We start from the raw sequence: 14,795 nt of genomic DNA, 5'->3' as shown, positions 1-14,795 counted from the left end.
CCCATTCTGGAAGTCAAAGGACATCCCACTGATGATTTGTCTTCAACTGACACTGGACCATAAAAAACACTTGTAAACCAATTTCTCGCTCAAAGCTTCTTCCCCATAATCTGCTCACAGTATTGAGAGTTTCTGTTGCCGATTTCCCTAACAGGAAACATAACCTGATGTTAGCACGTTGGTATTTAATGTGTCTTAGAAAAATCACCAAACACATGAAACAGCATTTACAAAAACAATCACATTGACCACAATAATGCTTCCACACCAATGCTGGTAGGACAACCGATACAAATTTGTGTCTACTGGAGGCACATACCGGGAGAATTAGGAACTGTTATTCTACTAACTGCTAGCGAAAAATTTTCATTACTCTTGCGTCTCCCTGGTAAACTGCTTAAAGAAAAGGTTTCGCTTTTCACCAAACCATTTCTGCTACACAGGAAAATCCAGTATAGAATGGAACAATATGATGAAAAGGATAGTTGCTACTCACCATATAATGAAGATGCTGAGTCACAGAAAGGCACAACAAAAAAGACTGTCACAAAGTTAGCTTTTGGCCAACAAGGTCTTAGTCAGAACTGCCAAAACACACACACACACACACACAACCACAGTCTCTGGCAGCTGGAGCCAGAAGAACTGAAAATGTAGGAACTTGCTATCCAATACATCCTCTCATTCTCCCATACACTTTCCTATCTGCATTTGAGTTGTTACAATTATTATTTTATTTTACTTGTTTTTCTGTTATGTAACTTTTTCTACCATATGCAACTCACTCTATTCTCTCTCTAATATTCTTTGTACTTCTTTGTATTACTTTTTCCACTTGCGTTTTTCCCTTCTTCTTGCTCTATATCTGGCCTAATTTCTCGCGCTTTCCCCCCTTTCATCTCTAAGCTTGTTATCACATTACCTTTCACTTATTATTCTCTATTGAACCTTTTCCTTTATCTCAGACTTTTTCCTTACTAGGCGGATCACTCTTAGCCTGGGTTCTGACTGATCTGCCCCCCACCCCCCCCTCCCCACTCCCAGCCACTACCTAATAAACCTCCCTAAAACCTGAAGTTTAAAGTTCCTTCCCCCTTTGTTGGCTTTGGTGGCAGCAGTGGTTCTTGATGGTAAAGAAGGAAGATTTTTTAGTACTTAACGTACGGTTCAAGACAAGTTTATTAGGGACAGACTGCTTGCTGAGATGGGAAATCTAAATCTAGATGTCTGGACAATCATTTGAGCCACCATCCTGAAGGTAAGTAATAGTCAGGCTGTCTGACTCTTTGTGAGTATAACAAATTTCTGAATGAAATTTTACTTGTTATGATATGGCAGGAGCATTTGCACAAGAACAGCTACATGTGAAAGTCTTTCTGAGGAATCCAACATCGTGTGTGTGTGTGTGTGTGTGTGTGTGTGTGTGTGTACAAACAGCTGCCTTTTTAACTGGCTTCTTGAAAATACAATGAAAAGATATCATAAATTTTGATGACTACAATGAGTTGTGTATTTCATTGCCTCAAATATGTCATCCTTCCTCTTGCAAATATATGCAACATTCATTGTTCCAACCTAGGTGGTGTGCTGATAAGAGAGGTATGTGAAGAAATGTGGATGATGTACCTTGCTAATAAGTGGGCAGGACAGTGTGTTATACACTCCTGGAAATTGAAATAAGAACACCGTGAATTCATTGTCCCAGGAAGGGGAAACTTTGTTGCCACATTCCTGGGGTCAGATATATCACATGATCACACTGACAGAACCACAGGCACATAGACACAGGCGACAGAGCATGCACAATGTCGGCACTAGTACAGTGTATATCCACCTTTCGCAGCAATGCAGGCTGCTATTCTCCCATGGAGACGATCGTAGAGATGCTGGATGTAGTCCTGTGGAACGGCTTGCCATGTCATTTCCACCTGGCGCCTCAGTTGGACCAGCGTTCGTGCTGGACGTGCAGACCACGTGAGACGACGCTTCATCCAGTCCCAAACATGCTCAATGGGGGACAGATCCGGAGATCTTGCTGGCCAGGGTAGTTGACTTACACCTTCTAGAGCACGTTGGGTGGCACGGGATACATGCGGACGTGCATTGTCCTGTTGGAACAGCAAGTTCCCTTGCCGGTCTAGGAATGGTAGAACGATGGGTTCGATGACGGTTTGGATGTACCGTGCACTATTCAGTGTCCCCTCGACGATCACCAGTGGTGTACGGCCAGTGTAGGAGATCGCTCCCCACACCATGATGCCGGGTGTTGGCCCTGTGTGCCTCGGTCGTATGCAGTCCTGATTGTGGCGCTCACCTGCACGGCCTCAAACACGCATACGACCATCATTGGCACCAAGGCAGAAGCGACTCTCATCGCTGAAGACGACACGTCTCCATTCGTCCCTCCATTCACGCCTGTCACGACACCACTGGAGGCGGGCTGCACGATGTTGGGGCGTGAGCGGAAGACGGCCTAACGGTGTGCGGGACCGTAGCCCAGCTTCATGGAGACGGTTGCGAATGGTCCTCGCCGATACCCCAGGAGCAACAGTGTCCCTAATTTGCTGGGAAGTGGCGGTGAGGTCCCCTACGGCACTGCGTAGGATCCTACGGTCTTGGCGTGCATCCGTGCGTCGCTGCGGTCCGGTTCCAGGTCGACGGGCACGTGCACCTTCCGCCGACCACTGGCGACAACATTGATGTACTGTGGAGACCTCACGCCCCACGTGTTGAGCAATTCGGCGGTACGTCCACCCGGCCTCCCGCATGCCCACTATACGCCCTCGCTCAAAGTCCGTCAACTGCACATACGGTTCACGTCCACGCTGTCGCGGCATACTACCAGTGTTAAAGACTGCGATGGAGCTCCGTATGCCACGGCAAACTGGCTGACACTGACGGCGGCGGTGCACAAATGCTGCGCAGCTAGCGCCATTCGACGGCCAACACTGCGGTTCCTGGTGTGTCCGCTGTGCCGTGCGTGTGATCATTGCTTGTACAGCCCTCTCGCAGTGTCCGGAGCAAGTATGGTGGGTCTGACACACCGGTGTCAATGTGTTCTTTTTTCCATTTCCAGGAGTGTATTATAATACTTTTGACATCTGAAACATTTCACAGGATTTGGAATACACAACTAAAATGGCAGTGAGAAAGAATGTCAGGGTGAGAGAGTGCAAAGAATTAAGTGGTTGCTGAAGTCAAGTTATCGCTGAATAAGAGTTGTACATTTAAATCTGCTTCTGGTTGGTCCTTTTATGCAGAAAATGTGATGACATCTGTGTAATTGTCTTAATGCAAACATTTTTCCTGTTATAATGAAGCTAATTTTGGCAAGCATCTGTGGGATTTTATGCTTTCCATCCTTATTTTCCTTACATGGCATCACATTGTTACATGTTCTGATTTCCCTTAGAGCATGTTCTGTGATTGGTCTAATGTGACCAGCTATAAATCTTCATCATTATAAGCAAAACATAACTAATCAGTGTGCTTTATGCTGTCAACTGGTTACATAAATGAATGTGGCTATCAGTGGAACAGTGCCTACCAGTGACATTTGCAGGAGATTAGAAATACAACTGACTAGACAACACACTGCAAGAGTATCACTGCCTGCTTCACATTCATTAGCGTCCCTTTCGAGGAGTATAGAGAGACACTGTTAGAGCCGCATGAGAGGATTCGGTGTGAGGGGTACAAGTACTGCTGGGTGTGTGGCTAATCAAAACTCCAACCGCTGCACTGCCAAAATGAGTATAATTTTCACAATAGTAGTCATCTTCTCTTTTTGTATTAGTGTTTTGTCAGTGAAAGAACCTACAAATTAATACGAATAATTGTGCCTTCAGTATGTGTGTGTTGTGTCATTGAGGTGACCACGCTCTGACGGTTTTGGAATCAAGAAATCTGAAACTGAATATAATACAGTGAGTACTGTTACTGAGAGAGACTATGAACTGTGTGGAATTATAATTCATGAGTGAAGAACTTTCGTCCATGTACTGTGTCCTGATATCACCAGCCAACCGTGTCGTGAATCTGTTACATGTAGACTCATGAAAGAGATTGCCACCATAATTAGTGTGAGCCAATATTAAATACCAGGCACTAAGCTAATTATCAAAAGCATAACTAAATATACAGATAAAAACTTTCAAATGACTGAGATGCTAGTGCATGGACAGTGCAATTGAACAGAATGACACTGGGTCACTAAGTTTTGCAAATACCACTGTGACTCAAGTCTTAATCGTAGTCTTGAGACTCTTCCATTATTAAAAAAGTTTGTAAACAGTGAAGCCCACACTTGCGTATTTCAAGGTAGAATATATGTGGACCTATACCAAATACTTGAGATCTTCAAACATTACACGTGGAAAAATATATCTAAAAACAAAGATGATGTGACTTACCAAACGAAAGTGCAGGCAGGTCGATAGACACACAAACAAACACAAACATACACACAAAATTCAAGCTTTCGCAACAAACTGTTGCCTCATCAGGAAAGAGAGAAGGAGAGGGAAAGACGAAAGGATGTGATTTTTAAGGGAGAGGGTAAGGAGTCATTCCAATCCCGGGAGCGGAAAGACTTACCTTAGGGGGAAAAAAGGACGGGTATACACTCGCACACACACACATATCCATCCGCACATACACAGACACAAGCAGGGTCCCGCTTGCAACTGCTAAAATGAATGTAAACAGTTCTGACGCCACGTTCACTGGAGGCAATTTGTTGTTATGAAGCGTTGCAGTCTTCCTAAGTCTTTGACACAGTTTGCTATTGGTAGACTCTTGTATGAGCACTGTGTTTTGTTGTTATATATTGCGCATTTCCTTTGCAATTTAAGTTTTATTTTCACTTTTTTCCTTTAGTTCATGTTTTATTGCTGCAGAATTATTCTGCAGTAGAAGGATACAGTAACAACCTTTGTTAGAGTATCGGTTCTTACCAGTCAAAATTACAAAAATTTAACAGAAATCTAAAACAATGAAAAATTCCCGGGTTTTTCCCAGTTTTGTGTTGGATGAAAAAATTCGCAGAGTTTTTCCCGGATCTCCCGGGTCATATGCACCCTGTGATAGGATCCGGTAGATTGGAAATTTTGAAGGTCCTGATGGAAGGAAAGGTTGCTGTAACAGATAAAGCTACTCACAGCTTGAAAGCAGTTGAAAATTTTCCACTTTCACTTTCTTGAGATTCCAGCTATGTAAATTAACAAATTAATCATTGCAAAAAATGCATTCCACCTGTTATCTCTTGTACATGTGCGTAAATATATTTGAAAAGAAATTAATAAATAAATAAAAAAATTTAAAAAAAAAAATAAGAACAGCTAGAATTAAATGTGAAATTATATCTCACTGCAGACTTGAAATCTTTCTTGCTATTACTGAACATAGACAGTACTGAAAGGAAGGAAATATATACACTCCTGGAAATTGAAATAAGAACACCGTGAATTCATTGTCCCAGGAAGGGGAAACTTTATTGACACATTCCTGGGGTCAGATACATCACATGATCACACTGACAGAACCACAGGCACATAGACACAGGCAACAGAGCATGCACAATGTCGGCACTAGTACAGTGTATATCCACCTTTCGCAGCAATGCAGGCTGCTATTCTCCCATGGAGACAATCGTAGAGATGCTGGATGTAGTCCTGTGGAACGGCTTGCCATGCCATTTCCACCTGGCGCCTCAGTTGGACCAGCGTTCGTGCTGGACGTGCAGACCGCGTGAGACGACGCTTCATCCAGTCCCAAACATGCTCAATGGGGGACAGATCCGGAGATCTTGCTGGCCAGGGTAGTTGACTTACACCTTCTAGAGCACGTTGGGTGGCACGGGATACATGCGGACGTGCATTGTCCTGTTGGAACAGCAAGTTCCCTTGCCGGTCTAGGAATGGTAGAACGATGGGTTCGCTGACGGTTTGGATGTACCGTTCACTATTCAGTGTCCCCTCGACGATCACCAGTGGTGTACGGCCAGTGTAGGAGATCGCTCCCCACACCATGATGCCGGGTGTTGGCCCTGTGTGCCTCGGTCGTATGCAGTCCTGATTGTGGCGCTCACCTGCACGGCGCCAAACACGCATACGACCATCATTGGCACCGAGGCAGAAGCGACTCTCATCGCTGAAGACGACACGTCTTCATTCGTCCCTCCATTCACGCCTGTCGCGACACCACTGGAGGCGGGCTGCACGATGTTGGAGCGTGAGCAGAAGACGGCCTAACAGTGTGCGGGACCGTAGCCCAGCTTCATGGAGACGGTTGCGAATGGTCCTCGCCGATACCCCAGGAGCAACAGTGTCCCTAATTTTCTGGGAAGTGGCGGTGCGGTCCCCTACGGCACTGCGTAGGATCCTACGGTCTAGGCGTGCATCCGTGCGTCGCTGCGGTCCGGTCCCAGGTCGACGGGCACGTGCACCTTCCGCCGACCACTGGCGACAACATCGATGTACTGTGGAGACCTCACGCCCCACGTGTTGAGCAATTCGGCGGTACGTCCACCCGGCCTCCCGCATGCCCACTATACGCCCTCGCTTAAAGTCCGTCAACTGCACATACGGTTCACGTCCACGCTGTCGCGGCATGCTACCAGTGTTAAAGACTGCGATGGAGCTCCGTATGCCACGGCAAACTGGCTGACATTGACGGCGGCGGTGCACAAATGCTGCGCAGCTAGCGCCATTCGACGGCCAACAACGTGGTTCCTGGTGTGTCCGCTGTGCCGTGCGTGTGATCATTGCTTGTACAGCCCTCTCGCAGTGTCCGGAGCAAGTATGGTGGGTCTGACACACCGGTGTCAATGTGTTCTTTTTTCCATTTCCAGGAGTGTAGATACATAATTTAAAGAACAGAACAAGAAAACAGAATACTAGCATGCAGCAATGAAATATGAAAGAAACGATGGGGTAATGTATCTGAGATTAACGTCTAACGAAGCACTGGAGAAACTGTTACTCAAACAACTGTGTTCTGCAAAACGCACAGCTATAAAAATGCTTCGCTTCTTTGTCAAGCGATGTTTGACAGTGAAATGTTTAATTTGATATAATATAAATATGACCCCGGGAATTCTTATTTTTCTTTCTAAGGTAGTGGTTCAGTACAAACAAGTTTTTTAAGGCAGGAGAGTGGAAAAAGTAGAAACTGAATGCACTAAAGCATCAGCTTCATGTCAGAATGTCCGCTGCTTTTAAACATGTAGCTGGCAGACTGTCAAACCCCGCCCCACATCAATCTCAGCACTAGTACTGAATGCAAAACTTAAAATACCTACTAGAAGCAAGTGTGAATTGTTTATGGAATAAATAAGCTGCCATTATCTGCACTACGCCCCCACCCCCTCCCACAATTTCAGATTTTTTCAAAGACATTATACAAGTAAAAAGAATGAAAGTAACGGTTTCTAGCTACTTAAACCAGATACTTCAAAAGAGAGTAAAGAAAAACCTACGAAAAATGCAAGAAGTGGAAAGAGAGACAAACTAATTTTTTCTACTACAACCATACTTACAGCCTATATTTCTGATGTGTAAGACAAACAAAATCACCGCAGATGCTTTACAACCAAAACAGATCTGAAATACAGCTAATTTGATCATTATCAATACAGCATTAACAGAGTTAAAAACAACATGTATAGCTATAAATAAAAGTAAATGAAACTGCACAGCACATTATGTTGCACTTAATGACTATGTGAATAATATGCAGAAATATTTACATATATGTCCACGCGAGGTACGGTCCTAACATGATAATTACATGTACAAATCTTTTAAAATACTCCTTAAACCATTACTGTAGTGAAGAGAAATTCAAGAGTAAGATGTTTATCATTGTACATGCTGATACATGTGAATCATTTAAAAATGTTTTAGCGAATTCAGTGCCACCATTAACAAGAGGCATATAATAACCCTGTACTTCTAGGATTGTAATAACTTCCACAATTGCATCATATGAAACAAGCATTATTCCAGCCTTTCTTTCATATTTCACCCTTGCTTGCTAGAGTTCTGTTTTCTTGTTCTGTTCTTTAAACTATACGTTTCCTTCCTTCCAGCACCGTCTCATTTTCAGTAATTGCAAGAATGTTTTCACACCTACAATAAGGCACAATTTCATCTTTCATTCCAGCTATTCTTAAAATTTTACTGTATTTCAAGTAAATTTATGTGCATGCGCGCGCAGGCGCGTGCACACACACACACACACACACACACACACACACACACACACGGAAAGCATTCTTTTTGTAAGTTGTGAAAAAATGAATACTACAGCACATTCTGGTCTGTGTTTAACTTCGAGTCATCTATACCATGAGCTAACAGAGTACTTCCGTGCAGTGGAAGTAGAAAATTTGCAACTGCCTTCACAGCTACAATTGGTAAACAAACAGCTGCAGCAGCACTTCAATACTGATATGTTGCTAGTAAGTAACACTCCTGACCGTGATCCCTCTTATTTGATAGGAAAATTTAGATTAATGGTACTCTCAGTGTTACTCAAGAGGAAGATGCTTCTTGCTGAGTCCAGGTTTCATGCTCAACCTACTTTTCATATCAATAGCACAAAAAACATTGCACTGCACTATACCGCACTACATTCACTATAGGCATCAACACAATACAAATACCTATTTACTATGCCAAAGAAAGGCCCTGCATCAAAAATTACAATAGTTTTCACCAAGCAACATGAAATTGGTTTGCAACATTTGGATACAAACAAATGATTAGGAACAGAAAAGTTGCATTTGAATTGAAGTAAAGGTTGAAATTAATGTTTGAAAAAAGTTACTTGGAATGTTGTCAAGAATCTTACATAATAATTAGTCTTCACAGTTCCCATTATTTTAGCAATGTTGGGAAGGGAGATACATTGTTTAAAGATACTTATTCACAAGTTGTGTGGTATAAAAATGGTACATGCAAAAGAGCTGTTCTTGAACAAACCTTTCTCTAAATAATCATTCATGGAGACTGTATGAAAAGGTAATCAAACACAGAACGTGCAAAGTCAAGCCAGAACAATAATACAAGCAATGCATCACTGTTTGATAACTGTAAGTTACTTGTTCATAAGTTATGTACTGTGAATTACTTGTTCATACGTTATGTCACTTACATTTCTCACACAGTGTTTTAAAACTAGAAAAACAAAAATATTCATATGCATTAAAAAATTACAAGCATTGTCATCAGACAAATATTTCCAACAAGACATTTAAATGAGTTTAAATAATAACTTGCAACTAATATGTATATCTGTAGCTGACCTTAGCAGCCTCCAGTTGCCCATGAGGAATAGCCATCTGTACCATAGGACGGGTTGGCCTTGCACCCGACTTTATACCATGTGGTGGTAGTTTGTGTCCACGGCGAGGGAAGTATGGGCCCATTGGCAATGCGTTGTGATTTTCTTGGAAGACAGCATGGCAGTGAGATAGAAGAGGAACCAGTACTTGTATAACTTCCTGAGGCATTAGCAGAACCATTTCCTTCAATAGTTCTGTATGGAGAGACAATATGTGGATAAGAAATTAATACAAAAAAGATAAAAATTCTGAAAGCATAAGAACATAGATTGTATTGTGTAATGTCCATTTAAAAGGGTAATTATGTCATTCCTACACAGCAAATAATATTATAGTTTCAGTACAAATTAAGAGTTTTAACATTCAGCAAAAGACTGTTGCATTTTCTTCTGCATTTTGCAACAAATGAAGTTATTTCCAATAGTTTATGGATGTTTTGCAATTCTACAAACAGGAGCAGATCTCAAATAAAAAAACTTGAATGTGTTATAAATATCTTACGTATTATATGATTATACAGGTTTCATGACTTTAAGCATGCTGCATTCCAATCTTTTCTTTTGCATTGTTTTATTGACTATTCTGGGATCACATCTTGATAACCATGCCATTTTTAAAGCCTATTCTTATTCTGTGTATAATGATGTTATTGGTCACGGGATATAATTCTACTGAAGTTATGCTGCTATATCATGATGATCCATATGATGTCAGATCGTTTGCAGCTCATCTCAATTAGTGATATGCAATCAAGTCTTGTGTTTTAACTTGAAAAAAGAAAGAAAAAAAAGAAAAAAACTAATAAAAGGAAGATAAATTGTATGTGAAGTGGGTCTTCTGAAACTTCTGTCCATAAAATAACGATGACAAAAGTGCATGTACATAGTTTTTGTTTCTGACATTAAACTGAAGAACAATCTTGTGAATTTCTCATCCTCTTTTAGAAAATATGAGATGTGAGCACAGAGTTTTGGAGCAAGTAAGCAATGATTATGAAACTTAGATATTTCAGTATGGATTGGTAATGGAAAGACTTAACTCTGAAAACAATGGTCTGTAACATGTTTGGGCGATACAAACAGTTAGCTAAATATGTATTTGACATGCAAGAGGTTAAAAAATGGCCACTGTATATTTTGTTCCTAAATGGTTTGCCTGTGAGGACATCGTACTATTAGATAAACATTCAATAATGCAATTTATGGAAAAATGCTTAAAGACTGTTGTAGAAAGGAGCTGAATAGGTCTGACCAGAGTTGCAAAACTCGAGGACTGTGTGCAACACATTGGTGCTGAACAGTCAGTCATGAATGAAGGAGACTCATGTAACACCTCTTTAGAATTTGTACCTGGCTCCAATCAGCCTCTTTCCATCACATCAGGAAGGAGGAACCTATCTTTTTGGGGAGGGACAAATTTGAAACTGTCCCCCCCCCCCCCCCCCCCCCCAATAACAAGATACTTTTACATCTACGAACACACTCTGCAAACCACTGAAGTGCATGGCAGAGGGTACTTAGCACAGATCCACATGATTGGGTTTATTCCTGTTCCAGCTGTGTCTGGAAAGAGGTAAGAATGACTGAGTAAATGACTTTGTCCATGTTGGAATTAGTCTGATTCTGTCTTCATAGTTCATAGAGGAGCAATACCTCTCTTCAAAGTCTGCCAACTTAGGTCTTCCTAACATTCTGATGAGTCAAGCAAACCTGTGACCATTCATGCTGCCCTTCTTTGTATGGATCCCACACATTCAAGTAATATTCTAATATGGGATGCCCAAGTGATTTGTAAGCTGTTTCCTTTGTAGACTGACTGTGTTTTCCCAGTATTCTGTCAGTGCACTGTAGTCTGCCACCTGCCTTATCTATGACTGAGCCTATATTGTTATTACACTTCACATTGTTGTTGTTATCTTCAGTCTGAAGATTGGTTTGCTGCAGTGCTCCATGCTTCTCTATCTTGTGCCAGCCTTTTCAACTCTGGAACGCTGCTGCAACCTACAACCTTTTGAAACCGCTTACTGTATTCATGCATTCATCTCCCTCTACAGTTTTTACCCCCCCCCCCCCCCCCCCCACCTCCCTTCAGTACTAGATTGGTGATCCCTAGATGTCATGGAATGTGTCCTATCAACTGATCTCTTCTTTTAGCCAAATTATGAGATAAATTTATTTTCTCCTCAATTCTATTCAGTACCACAGTATCCTTGTAATCTTCAGCATTCTTCTTTAACATCACATTCCCAATGCTTCTATTCTTTTCTTATCTGAATTGCTTATAATTTGCATTTCACTTCCATACATGGCTACACTCCAGATAGATACCTTCAGAAAAGAATTCCTGACACTTTATTTGAAGTTCACAAATTTCTCTTCTTCAGAAACGATTTCCTTCCCATTGCAAGTCCACATTTTACATACTCTCTACTTCAGTCATCATCTGGTATTTTAGTGCCCAAATACCAAATCTCATTCAGTATTTTTAGTGCCTTGTTTCTTAATCTAATTCCCTCAGCATCATCTGATTTAATTTGACTACATTCCATTACCTTATTTTGCTTTTGTTTTTGTCTTGTGTCCTTTTGAGACACTGTCCAGTCTGTTCAACTGCTCTTCCAAGCCCTTTGCAGACTCTTAACAGAATTACAAAGTTATTGGCAAACTATAAGTTTTTGTTTCTTCTCCCTGAAGTTCAATTCCTTCTGCAAATTTTTATTTGGTTTTCTTTATTGGTTGCTCAAGACACAGACTGAATACCATTGGGGATAGATTACAACCATTTTTCACTTACATCTCAATTAGAGCTTCCTTTTCATGCCCTTCGTGTATTTTACTCCTGCTTACGTTTAAAATTTCAAGAAGTGCACTCCAGTCAAAAGCTTTTTCCAAATCTACAAAAGCTATTAACATGGATGTCTTTCCTTAACCTACCTCCTTAGGTAAGTCAAGAGTCGGTACTGCCTCACGTGTTTGTACATTTCTCCAGAATCCACACTGATCTTCCCCAAGGTTGGATTCTACTAGTTTTTCTATTCTTTTGTAAATAATTTGTGTTTGTATTTTGCAAACATGGTGTATTAAACTGTTGGTATAGTACTACTCACACCAAACAGTGTCTGCTTTCTTTGGAATTTAAATTATTATAATTTTCTTGAAGTCTGAAGGTATTTAGCTTGTCCCATATGTCTTGCATGCCAGTTGGAATAGTTTTGTTATTGCTTGCTTTCCTATAGGTATCACTTGTTCTCAGGAAATGTTGTGTACACTGATTTGCTTTGACTTAGGTCTTTAAGTGCTCTATCAAATTATTTGCGCAGTACCATATCTTCTATTTCATTCTCATCTACATCCTCTTCTCTTTGTACAATATAGCCTTCAAGTATGCTTCTCTTGTCTAGCCTTTGAATGTATTCCTTCTACTTTTCAGCTTTTCCTGTTTTGCTTAGTACTCATTTTCCATTTGCACTCTTGATATTTATATAGCAGCTTTTCTTTTTTCCAAAGGCCTCTTTAATTTTTTTATACGTGGTATCTACCTTTCCCCTATTTATATATGCTTCTATATTCTTACATTTGTCCTCTAGTCATTCCTGTTTAACCATTATACGCTGAAGCGCCAAAGAAAATGGTACAGGCATATGTATTCAAATACAGAGATATGTAAACAGGTAGAATACGGCGTTGCGGTTATCCAGATATCAAACGAACTAATGAAGATATCTATACCATGTGGTAGCCTACAGGTGCAGGAATTGACTATGATGTCAATGGCAAAAGTGGTACAAACTCTCACACATTCTATTCATAAACTTATGATTTTAGGAACTGTACTGACCACAGGATAAACAATTCACTGAATTATTTTTAAAAGCTCTGCACTGATTTAAATTTAAAAAATTACCAAAATCACAAAAATGAAGTAACACAAACAAATGAATCTGTAAGTTAAGGGAATAACAGACATCACAACAAAGTTTTTGCCTTGGTAGTTTTCATTATGTCATCAAGATCAATACATTTTAAACTGTCTGATGGATATTTGCAAACTGCTGAAGTTAGTAAGTATTAACATCATTATTCTAAATATATCATCTCAAAATTACAATATAATATACAATAATTATTGAAAATATAGCACACATAACAAAAGGATATAAACTAACTATCAGTTTTTATCTTTGAAATTGTGCAGTATTACACAAATCAAAATTTAATTACAAAGTTATTTAACAATGTTAGGACATTACCACTTCATTTGGGCTGATTGTGTGTACTAGCTGAACCTTCAACAGGAGATGTATGATCACTAAGTGTTTTTTTTCTATTTTGATCTATAAATATTTCACACACCATATCATACACTTCACTTAACCATGGGTGCAACAGAGATTCTGCGGGAAATCAGAGGGACTTGATTTTTATCAGACTTCTATATTTGTACTATGGAGTTAATACAGTAAAAACAGAAGGGTATACAGAAGGTTTTTTTTCACATAATGTAAACATCTATAATTGTAAGGAAAGTGTTTGAGCAGGAACAGTTCTTTTAATATGATTTCAAGATCTGTATTTATGTACAACTGGACCTCAATATTGCCCTTCAATGCTTGTAAGTTCAGAAAACAAAACTTTTCTTTCCTTAGAAATTTTCACTGTTATTAGCATAAGAAATCTGAGAAGATAAATGAAAAATTGTCCAGAAATTTACCTATGCAGAGTGACCTCATCTCCGGTGGATTATAGGTATTCAGCAATGTAGAAATCTTGCGCAGCACTTCCACCCACTCTTTGACTTGCAGCATTAACGTCCGAATATCCCGCGGTTCACGGCACATGCGCACACACTTCAAAAAATCACACAGTAGGGAAAGAAGTTCTAGTAGATCAGAAAGTACATGGCATGCTGTTGCTTCATGGTACATTGTATGCAATGTCTGTAATGCCTGTAAGAAAAGAAGAAACACATTAATACCTAAATACAGTTTTGTGAGCTTGAAAAGGTAAAGTTACTGTCAACTAGTATAACATCACATAGAGGACAGTCTTGCATACACTTTGTGTGAATGAGTCAGTCAGAAGACTATTGAACTTGCAATGAAATAGTTATAGACTTGCCAGCAGGTAAAAAATATGTAACAGTAATGCAAAACAGATTAGTTCACAGGACTGTTAACAATTGACTAGTTGTATATTTTATATGTAGTTGACACTTCTTTAGTCACTAGTAGTTGCAGTTACATTTTTCCATTTTCTTTGTTTTTCCACATTCCAGAGAAACAAAGTGCTCACAGATATAAAATAATTTATGAAACCTATCAATTCTGGTAGAAAACCACATCCAATTCTCTGCAAAATTTGCTCCATATTTTTTTTCTTCTTCAGTAAATGGAATCAAACTAAAAACAAAGTAAAGATGTTGTTGAATGACAGGTGAGGTATGAGCGGCA

General features: G+C 40.2%; 1 protein-coding gene across 1 annotated transcript in view; it reads right to left on the bottom strand.

The window, feature by feature from the left end:
• LOC126472697 (ubiquitin carboxyl-terminal hydrolase 34) overlaps positions 1-14,795 on the bottom strand; it is a 529,852-nt gene that overhangs the window by 62,667 nt on the left and 452,390 nt on the right. Inside the window, exons 47-48 of the mRNA XM_050099952.1 lie at positions 14,057-14,291; positions 9,308-9,540 (exon numbers count right to left, since the gene is read on the bottom strand). Of these exons, the coding sequence (XP_049955909.1) occupies positions 9,308-9,540; positions 14,057-14,291 (468 nt within the window). The remainder of the gene's footprint in view (positions 1-9,307; positions 9,541-14,056; positions 14,292-14,795) is intronic.

This window comes from Schistocerca serialis, chromosome 1 (assembly GCF_023864345.2).
Source record: "Schistocerca serialis cubense isolate TAMUIC-IGC-003099 chromosome 1, iqSchSeri2.2, whole genome shotgun sequence".
Classification (NCBI taxonomy): Eukaryota; Metazoa; Arthropoda; class Insecta; order Orthoptera; family Acrididae; genus Schistocerca; species Schistocerca serialis.
The sequence above is the reverse complement of the archived record's forward strand: the minus strand, read 5'-3'. Positions and strand labels throughout refer to the sequence as shown.